This window comes from Bacillus rossius, chromosome 5 (genome assembly GCF_032445375.1).
Source record: "Bacillus rossius redtenbacheri isolate Brsri chromosome 5, Brsri_v3, whole genome shotgun sequence".
NCBI lineage: Eukaryota > Metazoa > Arthropoda > Insecta > Phasmatodea > Bacillidae > Bacillus > Bacillus rossius.
Window position 1 is genome coordinate 63,203,522 of NC_086333.1, and position 18,298 is coordinate 63,221,819.

Consider the following 18,298-nt stretch of genomic DNA (forward strand, 5'->3'; position numbering starts at 1 on the left):
AAAATTCTTCGCTTGCATTTGTAGTTCTCCCACAAATATTTCTGTTTTCACTTAGTGTAATATCATTGGTGTAAAAAGTGCATGCAAGTGATGATAACTGCGAATACATACATGATATCGCTTGACAAAAAAAAAAAATCTGCTCTTTTATAGTCAGTCCAAACTGTATAACTGGTTTCTAACAGAAGAAATAAATTTTGAAGAAAAATGCCAAACAGGATGTCAATATTCACCAAAGTTTTACTTGCTATCCTTCCCCTGAGTAATGCTATCTATTTTCGCTAAAGTATGTTCATGATGTGTGCAGCACCAAATTTGGTTCTGAGCATCTTTTTAGCTCTGCTGAATAAAAAACATTTTAAACATCAGGAAAAAAATCATCAATTTTGTTACTCAAAAACAATAATAAATAACAATGCTAAACTTTCATTAGATGTAAAACATCTTCGTGGAATTTAAAAAAAAAATACTGTCAGAGAGAATTACTTTAAGCGGGTAGTTTCCTAAATTATTAGTCATCTATAACTTTGTATATTTTTACAGTGATTAAAACCGAATAAATAATAGATAAGTATTTCATAGTTTATGATGGTTTTATAACTTCAGTTATTATTCTTTAACGGTTCTGAGAACCTTAAAGGCCAATTTATATTTTTATCCTGGCATTATTTGCAGGCACAACATTGCGTGTTATACTTCGGAATAAACAATTTCTGTAAAGTTTTTGATGCCGTACTCTATTTTTTGAATAACATTCATAAATAAATAACAATTATATTTTCACAAAATCCTTAAAATATAGTTTCTAGTTTTTGTTTCGAAAGTCTATCTTTATTTTTTACTAATGATATCCTGAAACTAAATAGTTTTAAGACATTTTTCATTTTAAACACTGTATACTGTATACCACGCAATGAAAACTTCACAAATTGATAGAACCTTTTATAAACTCATGAGCAAAAATATGAATTTATACGAGCATAATTTATGATACTACTCCTTTAATGTACTACTCAATAACTAGAATGTATGTACTATGAAAAGTTATAAACTTATAATACAATTAAAATGTCTGAAAGGTAATTAACTGAAGTTATATTTAAATAAAAAAATTAATACCGCGCCAACCAGAATGAGCCTAAAAGCAAACATCACTTTTGCACTCTGAACTGCTTCACAGATACCTTCCGCAGTTTATCTGTTATCACTGCATTTACTTTTTTACAACCTATTTTGTGACTTGTGCCCCTTTGCAGTAAAACGTGCATGTGCTACAATCGGAGAGTGAGGTACGAAGAATGGTAACAGCCCACTATGTTTACTAACTTAGACATTTAAAAGTAGAGAGTGGACAAAAACACAAGCACTCGCTGGTGTTTGAAGACACACACAAAAAAAAAAGCAAACACACTGGGCGGCGAGAATCTATGGTACCTCTGCATGCATCGCTCCCTCTGACAGTCCGGCTATGCCAGGAGTCTACACTGCATGAGCAAGTCAACTGCAGAGTCACAGTTAAAAACATAACACACACTGCCCTTTTACACACAAAATATTCTTCCAAAGTAGGCTACAATATAACCCCACAAGCATCATAAACAGGCTAAAATAACTGGCAGTGTATTCTGTAAGAAATATTTAGGCAGAAATTTAGTACCAGCTAACTAACATTCTGACCATACAGTAATGTAGAAAAACGTCCTATAAATTTTTTTTTATTGTACGTTGAATTTACGATAGTTTAATAAAACTTTTACAATTACTATAATTTAAAAAAAGTATTCATCATTTTTACGCTATAAATGTTTGTGAACATTCACAACTATAAAACTAATTTAAAACAAAAACTGTTTACTTTATAAAAGATTGATAAACTGATTGGTAGAGGCAAGATTGTGGTGAATAGCACTAAAACTGAAATAACAGCGAAATTGAAGTCAAAACACAAATGGCAGCAAAATTAACTTGAATTAGCAAATTTTGTTTTATTGAAATGTAGAATTTCATAAATTTTTACTTTAGGTTTTTATTTAAAAACCTAGTATATTATATACATGTACTAACAAGGGGAGCGTTTGAGTTGGGGCTCACCGATTTGGCTTAAACTGTGTGAGTAGAAGCAGGTACTAGGTGGTAGATGCCCCTTACAACATCCTAAAATATATAGCCTGAGTGGGTCCTAGGAAGCAAGACAAATCTCTTTAAAGGTTTTAAAAAGTAGAGTTTAAAGGATATTTTTTCATGAATTGTCAAGTCAGCAGCGTAGCGCAGTGATCAAGAGCGTTGTCTGGCAATCCACTCACACAGTTTAAGCCAAATCGGTGAGCCCCTACTCGGACCCTCCCTTTGTAAGCAAAAACATTTTTTTTTAGTTACTACATATGGATTTTTTTTTCAAAGTAAGTAAATTCTCGATTATTAGTGTTCACTGGGACCTGCCGATACCCGGATAATTGAAATTCTGTAAAAAAAAATACCGGGTAATCCATTCGAATTTGGGTTGCACCACATATTTGTCCTCAGTAGTTGGATACTACATCTCAGCTAATCAGGACGTAACCAATACGACACTGTGCTGTGTCACCATGCGGTCTTTCTCCGTCTGCTGGAGAGGCGGCAGTCCCGCACTCCTCTCCCCTCCATTCTCTCCACGTACTTATTTTTTTCTACCTCTCTGTGGCAAGACATTATTTCTTCGCAGTTCCTTGTCCTTTCACAAAACAAGCACACTGGTGTGCCAGCCAGTCATTTCACTGGCCGGGCACCTGCCCAGGCCAATGGGTGGGCTGATAACAGCACTTGAAACAAACAAGGTGGAGACTGGAGACGTGAAACAGCAGGCATCCCCCATGGGTTTAAAGTGTGACAAACGTAAAAGCTGAGAGGGTGGGAGATAAGATGGGTTCACACCAAAAAGCTTTCCGACACAGTAACAGGGTGGTTAAAAAAATATAGAACGGCCAAGGGAAAAAATGTGCCTGAGTGATGCTATCTGTTTTTTTTGAAGTGAAACTTATTTGCTGAGGGGATTAAAATTTTCGAGAGTTACGAAAATTCCGATCGTCTGAGGGAATATAGTTAGGTACGTGGTGCGGGAACCAGTAGAGAAGGAGACGGCAGGGGAGAGGTGGAAATGAAGCAGTATACTTCCATGCTTGCACACTTAGATAATCACACACTTGCATAGTTCCACAATTGCATACTTGCACACTCACACTCACATACTCACACTTTATGCAATACACTTGCATATATATTTTTTTTATCTGTGAACTCAACCAAACAGAATCATGTTTCCTATCCCTAATACCATTGAATATATATAATGTATAGAAGTCGCGAGCCCAGGTTAAATTTTCTGTCCGGTTTCTCAGAAGAATTGTTGTAGTTCCAAGCTCCGCCGCTGCGATCGCTTTCATCGCTGGGTATCGGCCGTATACGCCCCTGGTGGTATTTGGCAGAACTAGGTTAACCAGCCCAGTCGTGACATCATCCTTCATCCCCCCCCCCCCCCCCCCCACACAACCAACCCTTCGAAAATCCAAGACCAACGATTCAAATTACCCGGCAGGTCTTATCAGCATCGTTAGGCGACCTTGAAGAGGAGCTTCCTTTACCGTCGTTTGAGAATGATGAAATCCCAAAAGAAGCTAGCCACGGAAATCACTGAATGATGGGATTCTGTACCCGAGTGAAGTGAAAATTAGCTATTAAAACTTTGTATTGGGCCAATAGTCAGTGTTCCGTTCAAAATATTTTTAACTATATTTCGCGTTTGTACAAATTTACTTTTAGATATTGGCAAGGAAAATCAACATACCTTAAACAACCTTCTCTTATTCAACGTTATCTATTAAGTAGTAAAACAGGGTAGATATTATTTTTAAAAATAAAAAAAATGGAACCCACTAAATCAGTATTGGCAAGATATATATAAATTCAATAATAAAATACGCATATTAAAATTTTTTGTATTTAACTTTTTTCGGTAATAAAAATTCAGGATGATTTTGGTTTAATTGGTTTACGTATATTGCTATATTTTCTCAATCACATAGAAAAGGGAAAAGAGTACATCAGTGAAAATTCAAAAATTTAGTTTAAGTAATACTAGCCATACCAAAAAATCAATATGCGAGATAAGAAATTTGGTAACTGGCCTAACTGCTCTACATTTCAAATAAAAATGCATTGGTTTCATGAATACTGAAATGTATGCGTAATAAGGCATATTATGTTATTATCCTAAGCATGACTATAACTAAAAAAATTACAGTAATTTAAAACGATGGCAGTCTTAACATACAATAAGTGCGCGAGTCTTAGTTTATATTTTAATTGGCTTCTTCGTCAGATGGAAAAGAGTTAAGATTTCATCAAGGAAAAATATATTCTCAAAGTCACTAAACCGGGAGATAGAAAATAAGGTAGGTACTTAATTTTAAATAAAAGTTAAAATAGGCTTACGCTAAACCAATTAAAAATAAGTCGTAAAAATATTTTTATTTATTAAATATGTTCTATACTTGACAGTTCTTTGTGTATAATTCTTCAAAAATCTTTGGAATTTAATACCTACATACTTTTCTTAAAATGGTAGAATATCAGCAATACCCGGAAATTACGTGAGCGAAGCCACGGGTTATTAGATATACTTTTACTATAAAATAAAAACAACTATATATTTGTAGTTCACGAATGTGATATTTTGTTTATTGCTTCACAATATTCATTTGCCAGTCTCAAATTTCATCCTACCACTTGTCAAAAATGTCACCAAAAATGAGAGATAGATTTTTTTTTTTGACGAATTTCAATTACGAGGAAACCTTTCGCAAGATTTTTTTTTCTTCGCAGTAGTCACTGGGACACCATTAATTTAAATCCACTAATATAATAAAATTGTATGTATAATGATTTGTTTTTGTATATTTATATAACTTCCCAACCAATTTTTAATGATTTTCATGTGAATAAAAACTTGTAAAGCAATTTAATTAACTGTGTCATAATTCTTCTGATTAGATGGAAATACAAACTTTTCATCCGTAATATACGATCATAAAATATATTTATTATTGCAAAATAATATTCACTGTTCAAATGCAAATTTAAATAGATTATTCATAAATGTTTCCTGCTAATTAATGGTTTAACATAATAATTTTTAGTATAAAATTCTTTTTCTCTTGTGTTAAAATGGGTTGCTAAAATGAGGAATTATAAATATATCACTTACTAAGTCCGTTCACAGATTTACACAAAACAGCAATGTAGATAATCTTTTTTGGAATTTTCTAATTTTCTGCCCTGAATAACATGAATTTGGTTGAATTCATACCAAAGTGAATTTTTTGAACAACTTAAATTGATGTCATAAATAAATATTTATTTTATAATAAAAATCCACAAACTGTTTTTAAAATATAATATTTATCACGCCAGATGGAATAATAAACAAAAAATAGCTCTGATATGTTGTCTGTGTTTAAATAATTGTATTATATTTCATGGAAATAATATTTACCTTTCGGTTATTAAAAGAAAATATATTTGTATTCAAAATACTTGCGCATCGTTTTTACGAGCATAACTTGTGTATCTAACCTCAAAGCAAGGAATATAAAGAGTGGCAACTCAATGCTATAACAAAAACTCTTATTTTCTTTGGAGATCCGGGAAATGTGCGTTATTTATAAGCAACTTAACATAGTAAATCGTTAACTTTTCAGATCTATGTTGGCAAAATTGATTTTTTTAGTGGTCATTCGTTACTGGGAATATTCACCATATAACGTTTAAAATTATTTATTTTGAATTACGAAACAACCAAAACATTATGTAAAAATGCTTCATCTTATGTTAAAAAAAATTATAAACTGCATAGCCACAAAGTATGACATCATACCATTAGTTTCAGTTACTAATAACAACACGTGCACGCGTTTGAACAGTCATCGCAGCCATAGTTGTTTCATAGCTACCAAAATCATTCAACGTCAAGAATTATTCCAAATTATGTTTTGCCATTTTACTCAATGCGCCACTCCGTTAACACAACATTTTATAAATTCTGAACTACGAATGTCAGTATTTTTTTTTACGTTATTACGTTTAAGAAATTTCTGTAGTTTTCTTATAATTAAAACTTAAATTTTGATGTTGGCATCTTTTAACCGCACTTTTTTTTTTCGGTGGCCGTACTTCTCCATTTCAGTTGCGCCCGCCCGTATCTGAGCGCTCGGATTTCAACAAAAGGCACCGCCTCTCGATAGAGTGAGACAGAGAATTACGCGCATGACCTTGACAAAAGCGACGCTACAGCGCTCTAGCGTGGAAGCTGGTAACTACGAGCACCCTCTTGTGGAAAGAAGAGCTGTCTAGCGGCGGAGCTAACAACTACCACAGTTTTGGATCCGAAAATTGGAATAATAAATCCTATCCCCTCGCGACTTCTATAAGTTATATATATTCAATGCTAATACAGTAATACGTAATATGATAAGCAAGAAGCTTCACTTCTCTCATGCGTGGACTCCACACCCACATTTTTTTTACAGCTTAAGATCATAACAAACTAACAAACTACATTTATGCATGGATAATTCAGGCCCGGATAGTTGGGAGTTAACTGTAATGTAAATAAAAGCAGTCTATATTTTATACCACACAAAAAGTAAAATTTTAATTTAAAGATATGTTGGTAACAGGAATACACCATATGATCAATTAAATTTTTTTTTTTCCCCCACTGCCTAAAAAGTTTAGTAGGGTTAGTAGTTTCGATATCACTATTTCTGGTTTAGATTTGAGAACGCAAGTTTCTTTAAAAATAAAAGGAATAGCTATAAGATACTTATCCAAATAACCATTATAACTGGGTTCTAGATATTGCATTTACAAACAATGTTTAGCCGTACTTTTTTTCAGTGGCATAAGTAGAGGTGATAGGATGATATATCATCCTCTCACCTTCACCCAAGTTATGAAAAAAATTAGCAACATATCAGTGAAGACAGTATGTTACTGTGAGAAGCCACGTCGCCTACAGCTAATATTGTAGGCCCATATGTCAGTGTGTGTGTCAATACTAGTAAATTTAGTAATGTAAGATTTTTTTGATACAATTGTCCAAATTATTTTTTTTAATTTCCCCTCCCCCCTCCTTTTATAAAAAAAAATCTTGTTCTGCCACTGCTTAATTTTTATAATTATCACTTTTTTAAAAAATAAAAAACTTTACAAAAAAAATAGATGTTTTAGTTGCAGTTGTAAATTTTTGTTTAACTTACATGTATTGCTGTTTAATGTACACATTTTAAGTGTCTTACCATGAATTATTGAATATGTACTTATTATGTGTTTTAATTTTCATGACGATAAAGATGAAACCCACTTTGTTTGGTGATAAAATTTGCTTTTTTATAACACCATAATCTTGGCTCTACCAATTGAAAGTAACACAATAATCTACATTGTAAAATATATAATTTTTTTGTAAAAACAAACCAGTCATCTCCAAGTATTTCAAGTAGCTTACATTAAAAATACAATGTGATTGCCCAATTCTTGAAAAATAAATAGTAACATAACAATAGTTATTCACAAAACATTACAGGAGCTTATTAATCAGTAAGTTTTGGTATGATAATAATAAACAAATAATAATAATAAACAAAAAAACATGCTAAGCACAAAACTATGACAAAAAAAACAATCCTGCAAGCAACCATATATGTACACACATAATTAATTAATTTTCTTACATGCTACTGTACAAGTTTGTGTATCTGGAATAAAAATACATGTTAAAAAAAAAACATACTATTTTCTTGGTATGTATATTGAGTGTAAATAGAAATACCAATGTTAAAATGTTACAAAACATTAAAATATAACAAAAACTATGGATCTCTTAGTGAATTAATCAGTAATTTAAAAAAAAACTGGACTGTTTAATAATGTGTTAAATTATTTCAGTTAAGGTCACATTTATACTGGTCTTAGTTATTCAAAATTTTTAACAAACGACTTTTCACACGCTATATAGTAAATCAGATGTCAATGTCTTAGGGATGTCAATAAGCTTTCTTCCTGCATTTTTGCTTTTGTACAAATATTACAAATTGCTGGTCCTTCCTGTTCCTGGCAATGTATTATCAGTTTGGAGATCTGGACTCTGAAACACACAAAATAATGTAACACTACCCACTCCATTCTTGAAGGACAATGGAAATTCATATTAAAACCCTAGATAGTTTTCAAGGTTAACGGCCACCAGATAAATTGCATTTTAGTTCAGCAATATCATAAAAACTATTTTTTTCTAATTTCACCAAGAATCTTAAACCGTATTTATGTGTTTCTTTTTTTAAACATATTTTTGAGTTGCATCTGTTTTGTCATAGACATATACAGCACGCAATATGTTACTGTATCACATGCTGTTAGATTTATTGTGACATTCATTTGTACGGCATTGAAACTATGACGATTACTTCTTTTAATGTCCATTTAATAGAATTGAACAAGGACCCTTTGGCTGTTGGCGTAAGCTGTAAGCCACACAGAAAAGAAAAAAATAATAGTGCGTCCGTGTTTTGTGGTGGTGTTGTCCATGGTTGTTGTGTTAGTTTATTTTATTTCCCACTTCTGGTGCATGTGATGAAATGAATACCAATAACATTTTGTCTTCAAGTTTGAAGTGAAAAATATGCAGTGTTTTGAATTGTTCACGTGATTTTTCGGTTGCTGTTTAACGAGACAGTAGTGAAAAAAATACTTTTTGAATAGTTGTTGCATGTTTAAATTATTGTTCATGTTTTTGATTACGAAGCACCATTAAAACACCAAAAAAAGGGTATTTATATCGCAGAAATGTCTTAACCTAAACAGTGAACATTGGTATAAGATAAACTCACAAGGTATGGTATGTCGAATATTCGTAAGGAAATGAATATTCACTATTTCAAAGTGTTAGTATTCGAGGTCGAATCAAATACGAATAGTTTATTATTCGTAATTGAAAATTTGAATATTTGCATAGGACTACTCATTTTTAAATACTAAATGCACATAAAGGGGCTTACCTAGCAGTGTTGTGTTGTACCATAAAAACCCCATTTTACTTTACCGCTTTTTACGTTTTCCAGTTATTTGCACCATTTGTTTTGGTCCCATTTTAACCTCATCTGATGCTATGCAATAAATTCTTGTTGATTACAACGTGTCTAAAATATTATTCCCACAATTCACACTGTTTTTTTATGCTATATCTTCATAAATTCATTATTCCCAAGTTTGTCATGTCATATATATAAAGAAGATAATATATTTTCATGTGTAATAAATACTAAATCCAAAATACTGTTGGGAATAGTAGCGCTGTGATCTTCCATTAAAAAACTGTATTTACAGGCTGCCAACACTGGTAAAATAATAGCAGACTTTAAGAAAATGTTGGCACACAATGCGAGAGCTACAGTTTATATTTATTGTATTCATCTTTGCAAACATCCATTAAAAATAACTGATCGGTAACATATTTAAATGTCAATAATGTGATTGATTAATGAATTTTTATCTATACGTATTTTATCAAGATGGCAGCATGTAAAAGATTAAAAATGTTTTCAATTGATGAAAAACTGAACATTTTAAAGTGCATGGACGACCACAAAGGTACTAGTTTTTCACTTTCTGAGAGGTTAGGCATGCAGCATGCTTATTTAAAGTCTCAACACAATTGTGAAAAAAGTCGTAATCATTGAAGGAAATACAACTCAGGGTGGTGATTAAATAGTGTAAATTTATTAATATTCTTAATCTGTAAATGTCTGATGCTACTATGAATTGTTAATTAAAATATGAAAGTACATATGATGTACCTATAGTGTATGTATGCTTACCTGTACTTTATACAGAATGTGAATATAGGACTTTAATATTAATTATTCTATTTAGATATGCTGCAGAAACTCACAATCAATAATTATGTACATGTCAGAATATGGTATGTAAGGTCGTATATCACAGTTTTCTGAGCAAAAAAAAAATTCTTCTTACATTTCCCTTATTTTCCACTTTCCCACATTTTACAAAATTTTCAGACAACCCCTTAAATAGTGTAAAAACGGGGTTCTACCTTTCTCTGTACATTGTTTTCATGAAAGACATCCAGATCTGCTCTTGGAGAGGTATTTTGTATCATCTGAAACAAAAATATCAACACAAAAAAAAATTAAAATTTCATTTCACAAATGCAGTAAACAGTACAAATTAACCAATTTAGGAAGCAACTGAATGCTTCAAAACAATACACGTAAAATAATTTTAGTACTGTAAAAAGAACAATCACATATCACATAAATTCATAGCACAAACTGAATTTTTCTGGCTGTGTTAAGCGTAGTGTTTGAAGTGGAGTTAGCTGTAAATTGTTTCAAAAAAAAAAACCTTTCCTAGTGTAAAGCACCCCCACAGCGACAGTTCCATGAGTGTGCTGGGATCGACACAAACTACTCTGAAGTCATCAAGGCCGGTGGGTATAAGTGGCCACTCTGACCACAAACTTCGAGGAAGCGCCCAGCCGGAACGACGAGTCGCAATCCACTGCAAGGGGCTTCGGCAGGGATCGCCAGCCTCCTCGTCAGGCAAGTACGAGAGGTGGCGCCGCGGCTAGTGAAGCTGCGAGCTCGCCCCTGCTCCAGGCTGGCGCTGTGCTATCAGCGAGACCTTTGAATATATATACTGTATACAAGTCGCCAGCCCAGGTTAAAATTTCTAATACGGTTTGAGGTAGTTGGTTAATTCACCGCCGCAATTGCCACCATCTCTAGGGCATCGACTTGTGGTGGTCCCTAGCGGAGAAGTGTCGAACTCTTCAAACACCCCTTCCCCCTCCCACTGAACGACCTTGAGCTGCAGTGAATGATGGATGGGGGGTGCGGGGAATGACAGCGGGTGACAGTGCTGCGCTCTAACGTGTAAATAACAACTAAGACGATACAGGGCGTTACGGCAGCGCCCTGCAGCGGTGAAGTTCCCAAGCTGCTCATCATACGCTTCTGAAAAACGTAGAGTAAATCCTATCCACTCGCGACTTCTATACAGTATATATATTCAAAGGCGAGACAGAGCGCCACTTCCTCGGTCAACGAGCAGTAGAACAGCAGCAGCGGCGGACAACCCGAGCTGTTCGCTCAGCGAGTGTAATCACGCTGGGGGAGTTGCCAGACTGAGGGGACGACCAGAATCGAAAGTACAAGGTGGGGGGTGAGTTGCCCAGTCCCTGAAGGTGAACGAGGGAGAGCAAACAACTCTCTAGTCGAGTCCACCCGGCACCAACCAGACAAGGGACTCGAGTCAGAAGCCACATCGACTCGGCGGAGGAGCCAACCCCCTCAGCACGGAGAACCTGGGCCGAGCAGCTAAGGAACTCTTGGAAGCGGTAGTCAAGGGCGGAGCAATGAGTGAGCACGGACAGACAACACAAAGTGAGTATAATCTTCTGGTATAAGCACACGGAGTCAGCGGGGGAATTCATCACTCGTAAAGACTAGGCAAAACTGGCATTTGGTATTAAACCTGCGTATCGTGTAACCCTTGCTGACGAGAAACCTTAACCATCATGCTCAGTTAGAGTACAAAAAATAAAAAAATTCATTTTGTTTTATTTATCATTCATTAGGTAAATACTACATGTTATTCGATATTTCTAAAAAGTCATGCAAATATTCATGTTTACAAATTTTGCCTGACTAATTGTCTCATGGTAACTCACTATATTTCCATTTTATGGTTTTGCACAACAGGGCAACACATACAAAATATCTTCCATCTTCTGTAATCGTATTTTTTACACACTTGGTCATAAAAATTTTAAATTAGCAAAAAAAAAAAATCTCTTCAAACATGGTTAGGTTTTTCCTACATTCACTCAAATCTTAATTTAAAAGTTTATTGTTTAAGAATGCAGGAAAACCACTACCAATGTTCTTTTAAAATTCAACTTTTTTTTTTTGTTTCGGTGATTTTACACATCTGTAACTACATCCAAAAGTAATCACCTACTAACTTTGTCTACTTTTTATTTATTTTTTTTTCCAATTCCGCATGATGGCAGATACCAGTACACAATCTGTACTTGTAGCAGAAAACCAGTTAAGATAATCCCTGTATATCATAATGTAATCTGAGTGTTAATAATATTCCAACAAAAATTACTTAGTTAAAAGTTAAAGATATGAGTACCCAAGGGGGAGGAGACGGCAAGCGAGCAAGGTTTAAAAAATGTATGGGGTGCAGGGCAGTGTGGGGTGGGGAATCTGAGTTCTGGGCTGGCCAGACCTGAGAGCTAGACATGCTCAGGAGCAGCGCAGAGCCGGGAAACGGGCTCGCGCCAGATTCGACCAGGGCCGACGTATCACTGCCCGAGCCGGCCCCAGGAGGATGGACAATGCTGCAGCTTCCCCCCTCCAGCCAGTTCCCTCCCCTACAGCCGTCGCCAGCTCCGTGGGACTCGAACCCTTTCACACCGTGAGGACCCAAGCCTGCACCGGCACCAATCCCGGCGGCCCGTCACGTCAGGGCTTTGGGCCTAAAGCCCGACCGGTCTTGCATGAAGTTAGCTTGACACAATTGCATTTAAAAATACTGTATTAATAACAATGGCAACAAAACATAGGTACTTAAAAACTCACGATCTATCACAAAAAGTATGCTTTCACACAGCTGAAACTATCATGGATATATTGCTGTATATTTTTGTCACTGAAAGCAACATACCGTGTGGAGATAGTAGTAGTTACAAAAACAATCACGAACACAGTACATGACCTGGTAACAAGTAATTTAAATAAAAAATTAATCATTATTTTGGACATAGGTAATTGGTAGTTTTTTCACTGTATGTCATAGAGAAAACTCAAGGAATGGACAAAAAAAGATGAATATACTAACAGAAAACAAGCTAAAATAACAAAATCAGCTGATTAAAATGTTGAATGTAAAGACAGCACAGAGGATTTAGAGGAAGGAATTAGTCAAAACAATATCACAGCACACATGAGCACAGTGGGCTGAAATGATGAGACAGAAAATACAGACAAACCACAACTCTCGACAACATAGCAACTGACAGAGCAACATAGCAATGATACTGCCCAGATGATCTGAACAACACACTGACACTTAACATTTAACATCAGCTGATTTTGGCTTGTTTTCTGTGTATTCAACTTTCTTTGTACGTTTTCTCAATGACATACAGTGCAAACTAGCAATAATGTATGTCCCAAATAACGATTTTAATCAAGTATCATATCATCAAACATCATTAACATATAGCCAGACAGAAACAGCACAACAAAAATGTTCTCAAACTGTTATATTCCACAGCTGAATTAGTGAACCAGTTAGTCACAATAGACATTGATATGCCAGTCTGGTTATGAATAAAAAACAAACAGCATGGTTAGCTGATACGCACACACCCATCACCAGCTGAGAATTAACTTTGCTTTTATCTTAGTGCATAAAACAATTTTCGTTGAGTGCAAGACAAAACAAATACTGTACAAAATTTTAGAAACTAAAATATCAAATTTCCGGTCTTAAAGAGTTTGTGGACACGATAACTGTCACAATATTTCACAAATCACTTCCAAACTCATAAATAAAATCTAGTAGTGGAAAATCTCGGTTGAAGGCAATAGCCTAACATATATATATATATATAAATAAAAACTTTTGAGTTGACAATGGTTTTAGAGTCTATGGACAATGAAATGAAAAACTATATAAAATTTTCTGAAAGTTGCACCATCGTAACGGCTACAATAATATTTCTTTGAAATCTACTTAAAATGGAGAGAAACAAAAAGTATTTTACTTCAGCCTGTATCTGGCCTTTAAAATCAATTACTTTTTTTTTAATTGTATTATTTTAGTTTTACGTTTAGTGCTACATACTAGACTGTATGTAATATTTTTTTAACTTTTAAAATCAGATAAAAACAGTTTTCATAATGACTTTTGAAGACATTTTAAAAATGTTAAAATGGCTGTTATTTTTCAAACTTTTGAACTCATAAACACATACAAACTACCCCCCCCCCCCCCCCCCCCTTGCCTAAATTACTCTTCATCGCCAAACTAGACGTAATGTATAGGTAGGGATGGTCGGGTACCCGAAATTTCGGGCAGTGTTTCGGGTATCAAGTATACCCGAAATTCCGGGCGGGTATTTCAGTGCCCGAAAATATCGGGCACCTTGGAAAACGGCAATACCGCACGGCGCAAGTAAACAAAGCTTTTTTTTTTTGGAACGCGCGGCAGCTGCAGGAACATGCCACGCCGCCGCCGTCCCGGCGTGCCGGTGAAGTGAGTGTGCGTGAGATAAGATAAAGAAGGTGCCCGGTCAGCAAGTGTGTTTGTGGGAGGGGGAGACAGATATAAGAGAGCGAGCCCTGCAGCAAGCGGAAGTGGTCAAGGTCAACATTTACCGTTACTCTCGCTGGCTGACTAACGATGCAGCTGGTCGCCCGCCTCTCTCTCTCTCTCTCTCTCTCTCTCTCTGTCTCTGTCTGTCTCTCTGTGTCTCTCTCTGTGTGTGTCTCTGTGTCTCTGTCTCTCTCTCTGTGTGTGTCTCTGTCTCTGTGTGTGTCTGTCTGTCTCTCTGTGTCTCTCTCTGTGTGTGTCTCTGTCTCTGTGTGTGTCTCTGTCTGTCTCTCTGTGTCTCTCTCTGTGTGTGTCTCTGTGTCTCTGTCTCTCTCTCTGTGTCTCTGTCTCTCTCTCTGTGTGTCTCTGTCTCTCTCTGTGTCTCTGTCTCTCTCTGTGTCTGTCTCTGTCTCTCTCTCTGTGTCTGTCTCTGTCTCTCTCTCTGTGTCTGTCTCTGTCTCTCTCTGTGTCTCTGTCTCTCTCTGTCTCTCTCTCTCTGTGTGTCTCTGTCTCTGTGTGTGTCTCTGTCTCTCTCTCTCTGTGTGTGTCTCTGTCTCTCTCTCTCTGTGTCTCTGTCTCTCTCTGTGTGTGTCTCTGTCTCTCTCTCTGTGTGTGTCTCTGTCTCTCTCTGTGTATCTGTCTCTCTCTCTCTGTGTCTCTGTCTCTCTCTCTGTGTGTGTCTCTGTCTCTCTCTCTGTGTGTCTCTGTCTCTCTCTGTGTCTCTGTCTCTCTCTCTGTGTGTCTCTGTCTCTCTCTCTCTCTGTGTGTCTCTGTCTCTGTGTGTGTCTCTGTCTCTCTCTCTCTGTGTGTGTCTCTGTCTCTCTCTCTCTGTGTCTCTGTCTCTCTCTGTGTGTGTCTCTGTCTCTCTCTCTCTGTGTCTCTGTCTCTCTCTCTGTGTGTGTCTCTGTCTCTCTCTCTGTGTCTGTCTCTCTCTCTGTGTGTGTCTCTGTCTCTGTGTGTGTCTGTCTGTCTCTCTGTCTCTCTCTCTCTCTGTCTCTCTCTCTCTGTCTCTCTCTCTCTCTGGCTCTCTCTCTGTCTCTCTCTCTCTCTGTCTCTCTCTATCTCTCTCTCTCTCTCTCTCTCTCTCTCTCTGTCTCTCTGTCACACACACGCACGCACGCGCGCGCGCACGGCGGATGCTCACTGCTCAATAGTCACAAAGTAGTGTTCAAGGCCGGTGGAGCTGCTTGCTGTGTGCGAGAAGGATTATAAGCTGACTTTAATTACACACATTGTAGTTGCGTGGCATTTGCAGAAAGTGGTTGTGAATTGTTTCTATTTAATTCATGTCATTATTTTACTAAAATGGATACCAGTGGAAGTGTAGGTCAATCAGCAGTGACAATGAACCTTCAAGCAGCTACCCAAACACAATTTAGTTAATAAGCACTTTATTTCCAAGATTAATATGCACTCTATTTTTTAGTTTAATGTTTAACTTTCATATCAGTGCGGTATAGTAAATAAATAAAAACAGTTCAGGTTTGTCAATGCAAACTTAAGTACGACTATTTTATGTTCAAAATTTATTTCATTATCTGATTTTGATGCCCGACCGAGATTGCCCGAGCCCGAAAATTTTGGACAATTACCCGCCCGAGCCCGCCCGAAGTCAAATTTCTCTGCCCGACCATGCCTATGTATAGGGTTCTGCAAGTAGTATTCCAAATATATTTGGCATAAATGAATACTTAGTTTGATATTTGATTCAAAATTTCAAATCAAACAATTTTCAAATTATTCTTTACTTTTACTAACAGATACAGCCAAGAGGAATTCATTCACAAAACTATTTAAATGAAAATAGTGTAGCATGTATAAACCCAATAGGATTAATTCAGAAATTTGGATTTGCTTTCTGCAACATAGTACATTAACACTTTTTATTTGTAAAAAAAATCTGTAATTATGATTAATAATAGTCTATTTTTATGTATATAATCAGTTTGATGAACAATAGAGTTATCAAAATTTTAATTTTCCTGGTTTAAGAAAATGCATAGCCTGGTTTTCTTTTATTGCATTTTACACCACTCTGTTATGGTTCCAAATAAATTTAATTCAGTATATATGTATTTCTCTTCTTTTTATTTTAAAATATTTTGCATCATATTTCTGGGACTTTGTGATGAGTTGGAATAAAAGTTAGGTATATATTAAGTTTGAATTCAATTCAATATTCATGAATAATATGATATTTGATTCGCAGAAGCCTAGTAGTAGTAGCATATATATATTCTCTCCATGAACTTTCCCAAACCCAGCAAAACATTCATTACAAGCAACAATTCGATAAACACTAATGTTAATAAGAGGTTAGTCAGAACTTACTCCATCACCATGTGTAGCTTCACCTGTCTTGCTGGGGTCCAGCGGACACACCAAGTCGCCAAAATCAAGTTCTGATTTTGACTTTTTACGCTTCAGCGTAAACTGGGTCTTTTTCACTAGCTGCAAGTTAGAAACAAGATGGCATGAATGAAAGACACTTCATAAATGAGGTTGAATGCACAAAGTCAAAAGCTCTGTAATTCGAAAACAGGACATGTTACGAACTGAAGAACACGGATGGGTATCTTAAAATTTAAATAAATTAATTCCTAAAATGTTTTAAATTATTCATATGTTTATTTCCTACAGTTGGTCTCAAATGTAACACTGAGAAATAAAATACGTACTATGTTGGCTACCATAAATGTTTTTCAGCCAGTTAATACATAAATATATATAAACACCTCAGGTTCCATTAAATAATCTCCTATTGAACCACTTTTCACTTGAAAATTTAATGATTTCAATCCAGATTTTTTTTAGTCACTTAAAATAAACTTCCTTTTTTAAAAAAAAATATTCAATTTGCTAGTACTAATGATAACCGTTAATTTTATTAAATAATAAAAGCTAAATACTGTTTACACTACAAATTTTTTAAGAAAAATGGTTTAAAATTCGCTCATTTGTCATTTTAATTTTAGGGAAGTTGATGAGGGATTGATTTTAAAGTTAACATTAAAGTTTTTGATGTATAAACATTTTATCTTTCAGTATAAAGCATTTGGTAGGAGTAATTCCATGAATGGAATGGAAGTTGCATGAAAAGGAAATGTAACTATGGTGCTGCTATGTGTAGCGGACAGCACAAACAGATGTTAACAAAGCCAAAAATAAAATTTATATTATTAACTGTATAGTGAATTTTTACAGGATAAACAGTATTTTAATTAAATTCCTTGTCGAAAATCAGGTTCAAAGTTGCGGTTTAGTATTTATCAAGTCATTTCACTTTCACTGAATTAATTTCATTATAAATATTTTGCTCTTAAAATCGAATGATTCTTAGTTGACGTAGCTGCTCTGGCAGCAAATTCTAGTGGCGGGTAGTGATGTATTCACCTTTATATGTGGAAATTCATCAATATCGTAAGCCAGTTTTCGAGACCTGATATATAAGACACCATCGGTTGTAAGTTACACCCCATTTTCAACCTCTTTCAAGGGGTCTGCCTAGTCAGGGGTGTATTTGTGTTAGTGAGGTGGAATGATAAGTGCGACGCTCGCTGGTGCTTCTAGTACAAGGCTGTGGACTGACGCACAGTCTTCTCATCATATAGAGCATCTATCAGTTTTGAGCGGTTGGTTACGAATGCATTATATGGGAGAGAAATGAAGATGAAGGTGTAATGCAAGTCCCTTGAGTGTTTCCAAGTATCTGTACCAGATGTTTCATTGCTGAAAATTAGTCTGAAAACACATGCTTTAGCCATTAACACGCTTCTAAAATTACAGTTTAAAAATGAAATCTGGAAATCCGCCCTCAGCGTATCCTTAAATGTTTTTTTTCATAAACAGACACCACTCG

The 18,298-nt window shown here is 35.5% G+C and overlaps 1 protein-coding gene across 6 annotated transcripts in view; it reads right to left on the reverse strand.

Annotated features, from left to right (window-relative positions):
• Positions 1–436: 436 nt before the first annotated feature.
• LOC134531893 (liprin-beta-1-like) overlaps positions 437–18,298 on the reverse strand; it is a 77,584-nt gene continuing 59,722 nt past the window's right edge. For 5 of the 6 annotated variants that reach the window (XM_063367914.1, XM_063367911.1, XM_063367915.1 and 2 more), the window contains 3 exons: positions 16,771–16,890; positions 10,145–10,210; positions 437–8,179 (listed from right to left, as the gene is read on the reverse strand). In XM_063367914.1, coding sequence (XP_063223984.1) covers positions 8,120–8,179; positions 10,145–10,210; positions 16,771–16,890 — 246 coding nt within the window. In that variant the 3' untranslated portion in view covers positions 437–8,119. The remainder of the gene's footprint in view (positions 8,180–10,144; positions 10,211–16,770; positions 16,891–18,298) is intronic. The other variant, XM_063367912.1, reaches the window with a different exon arrangement.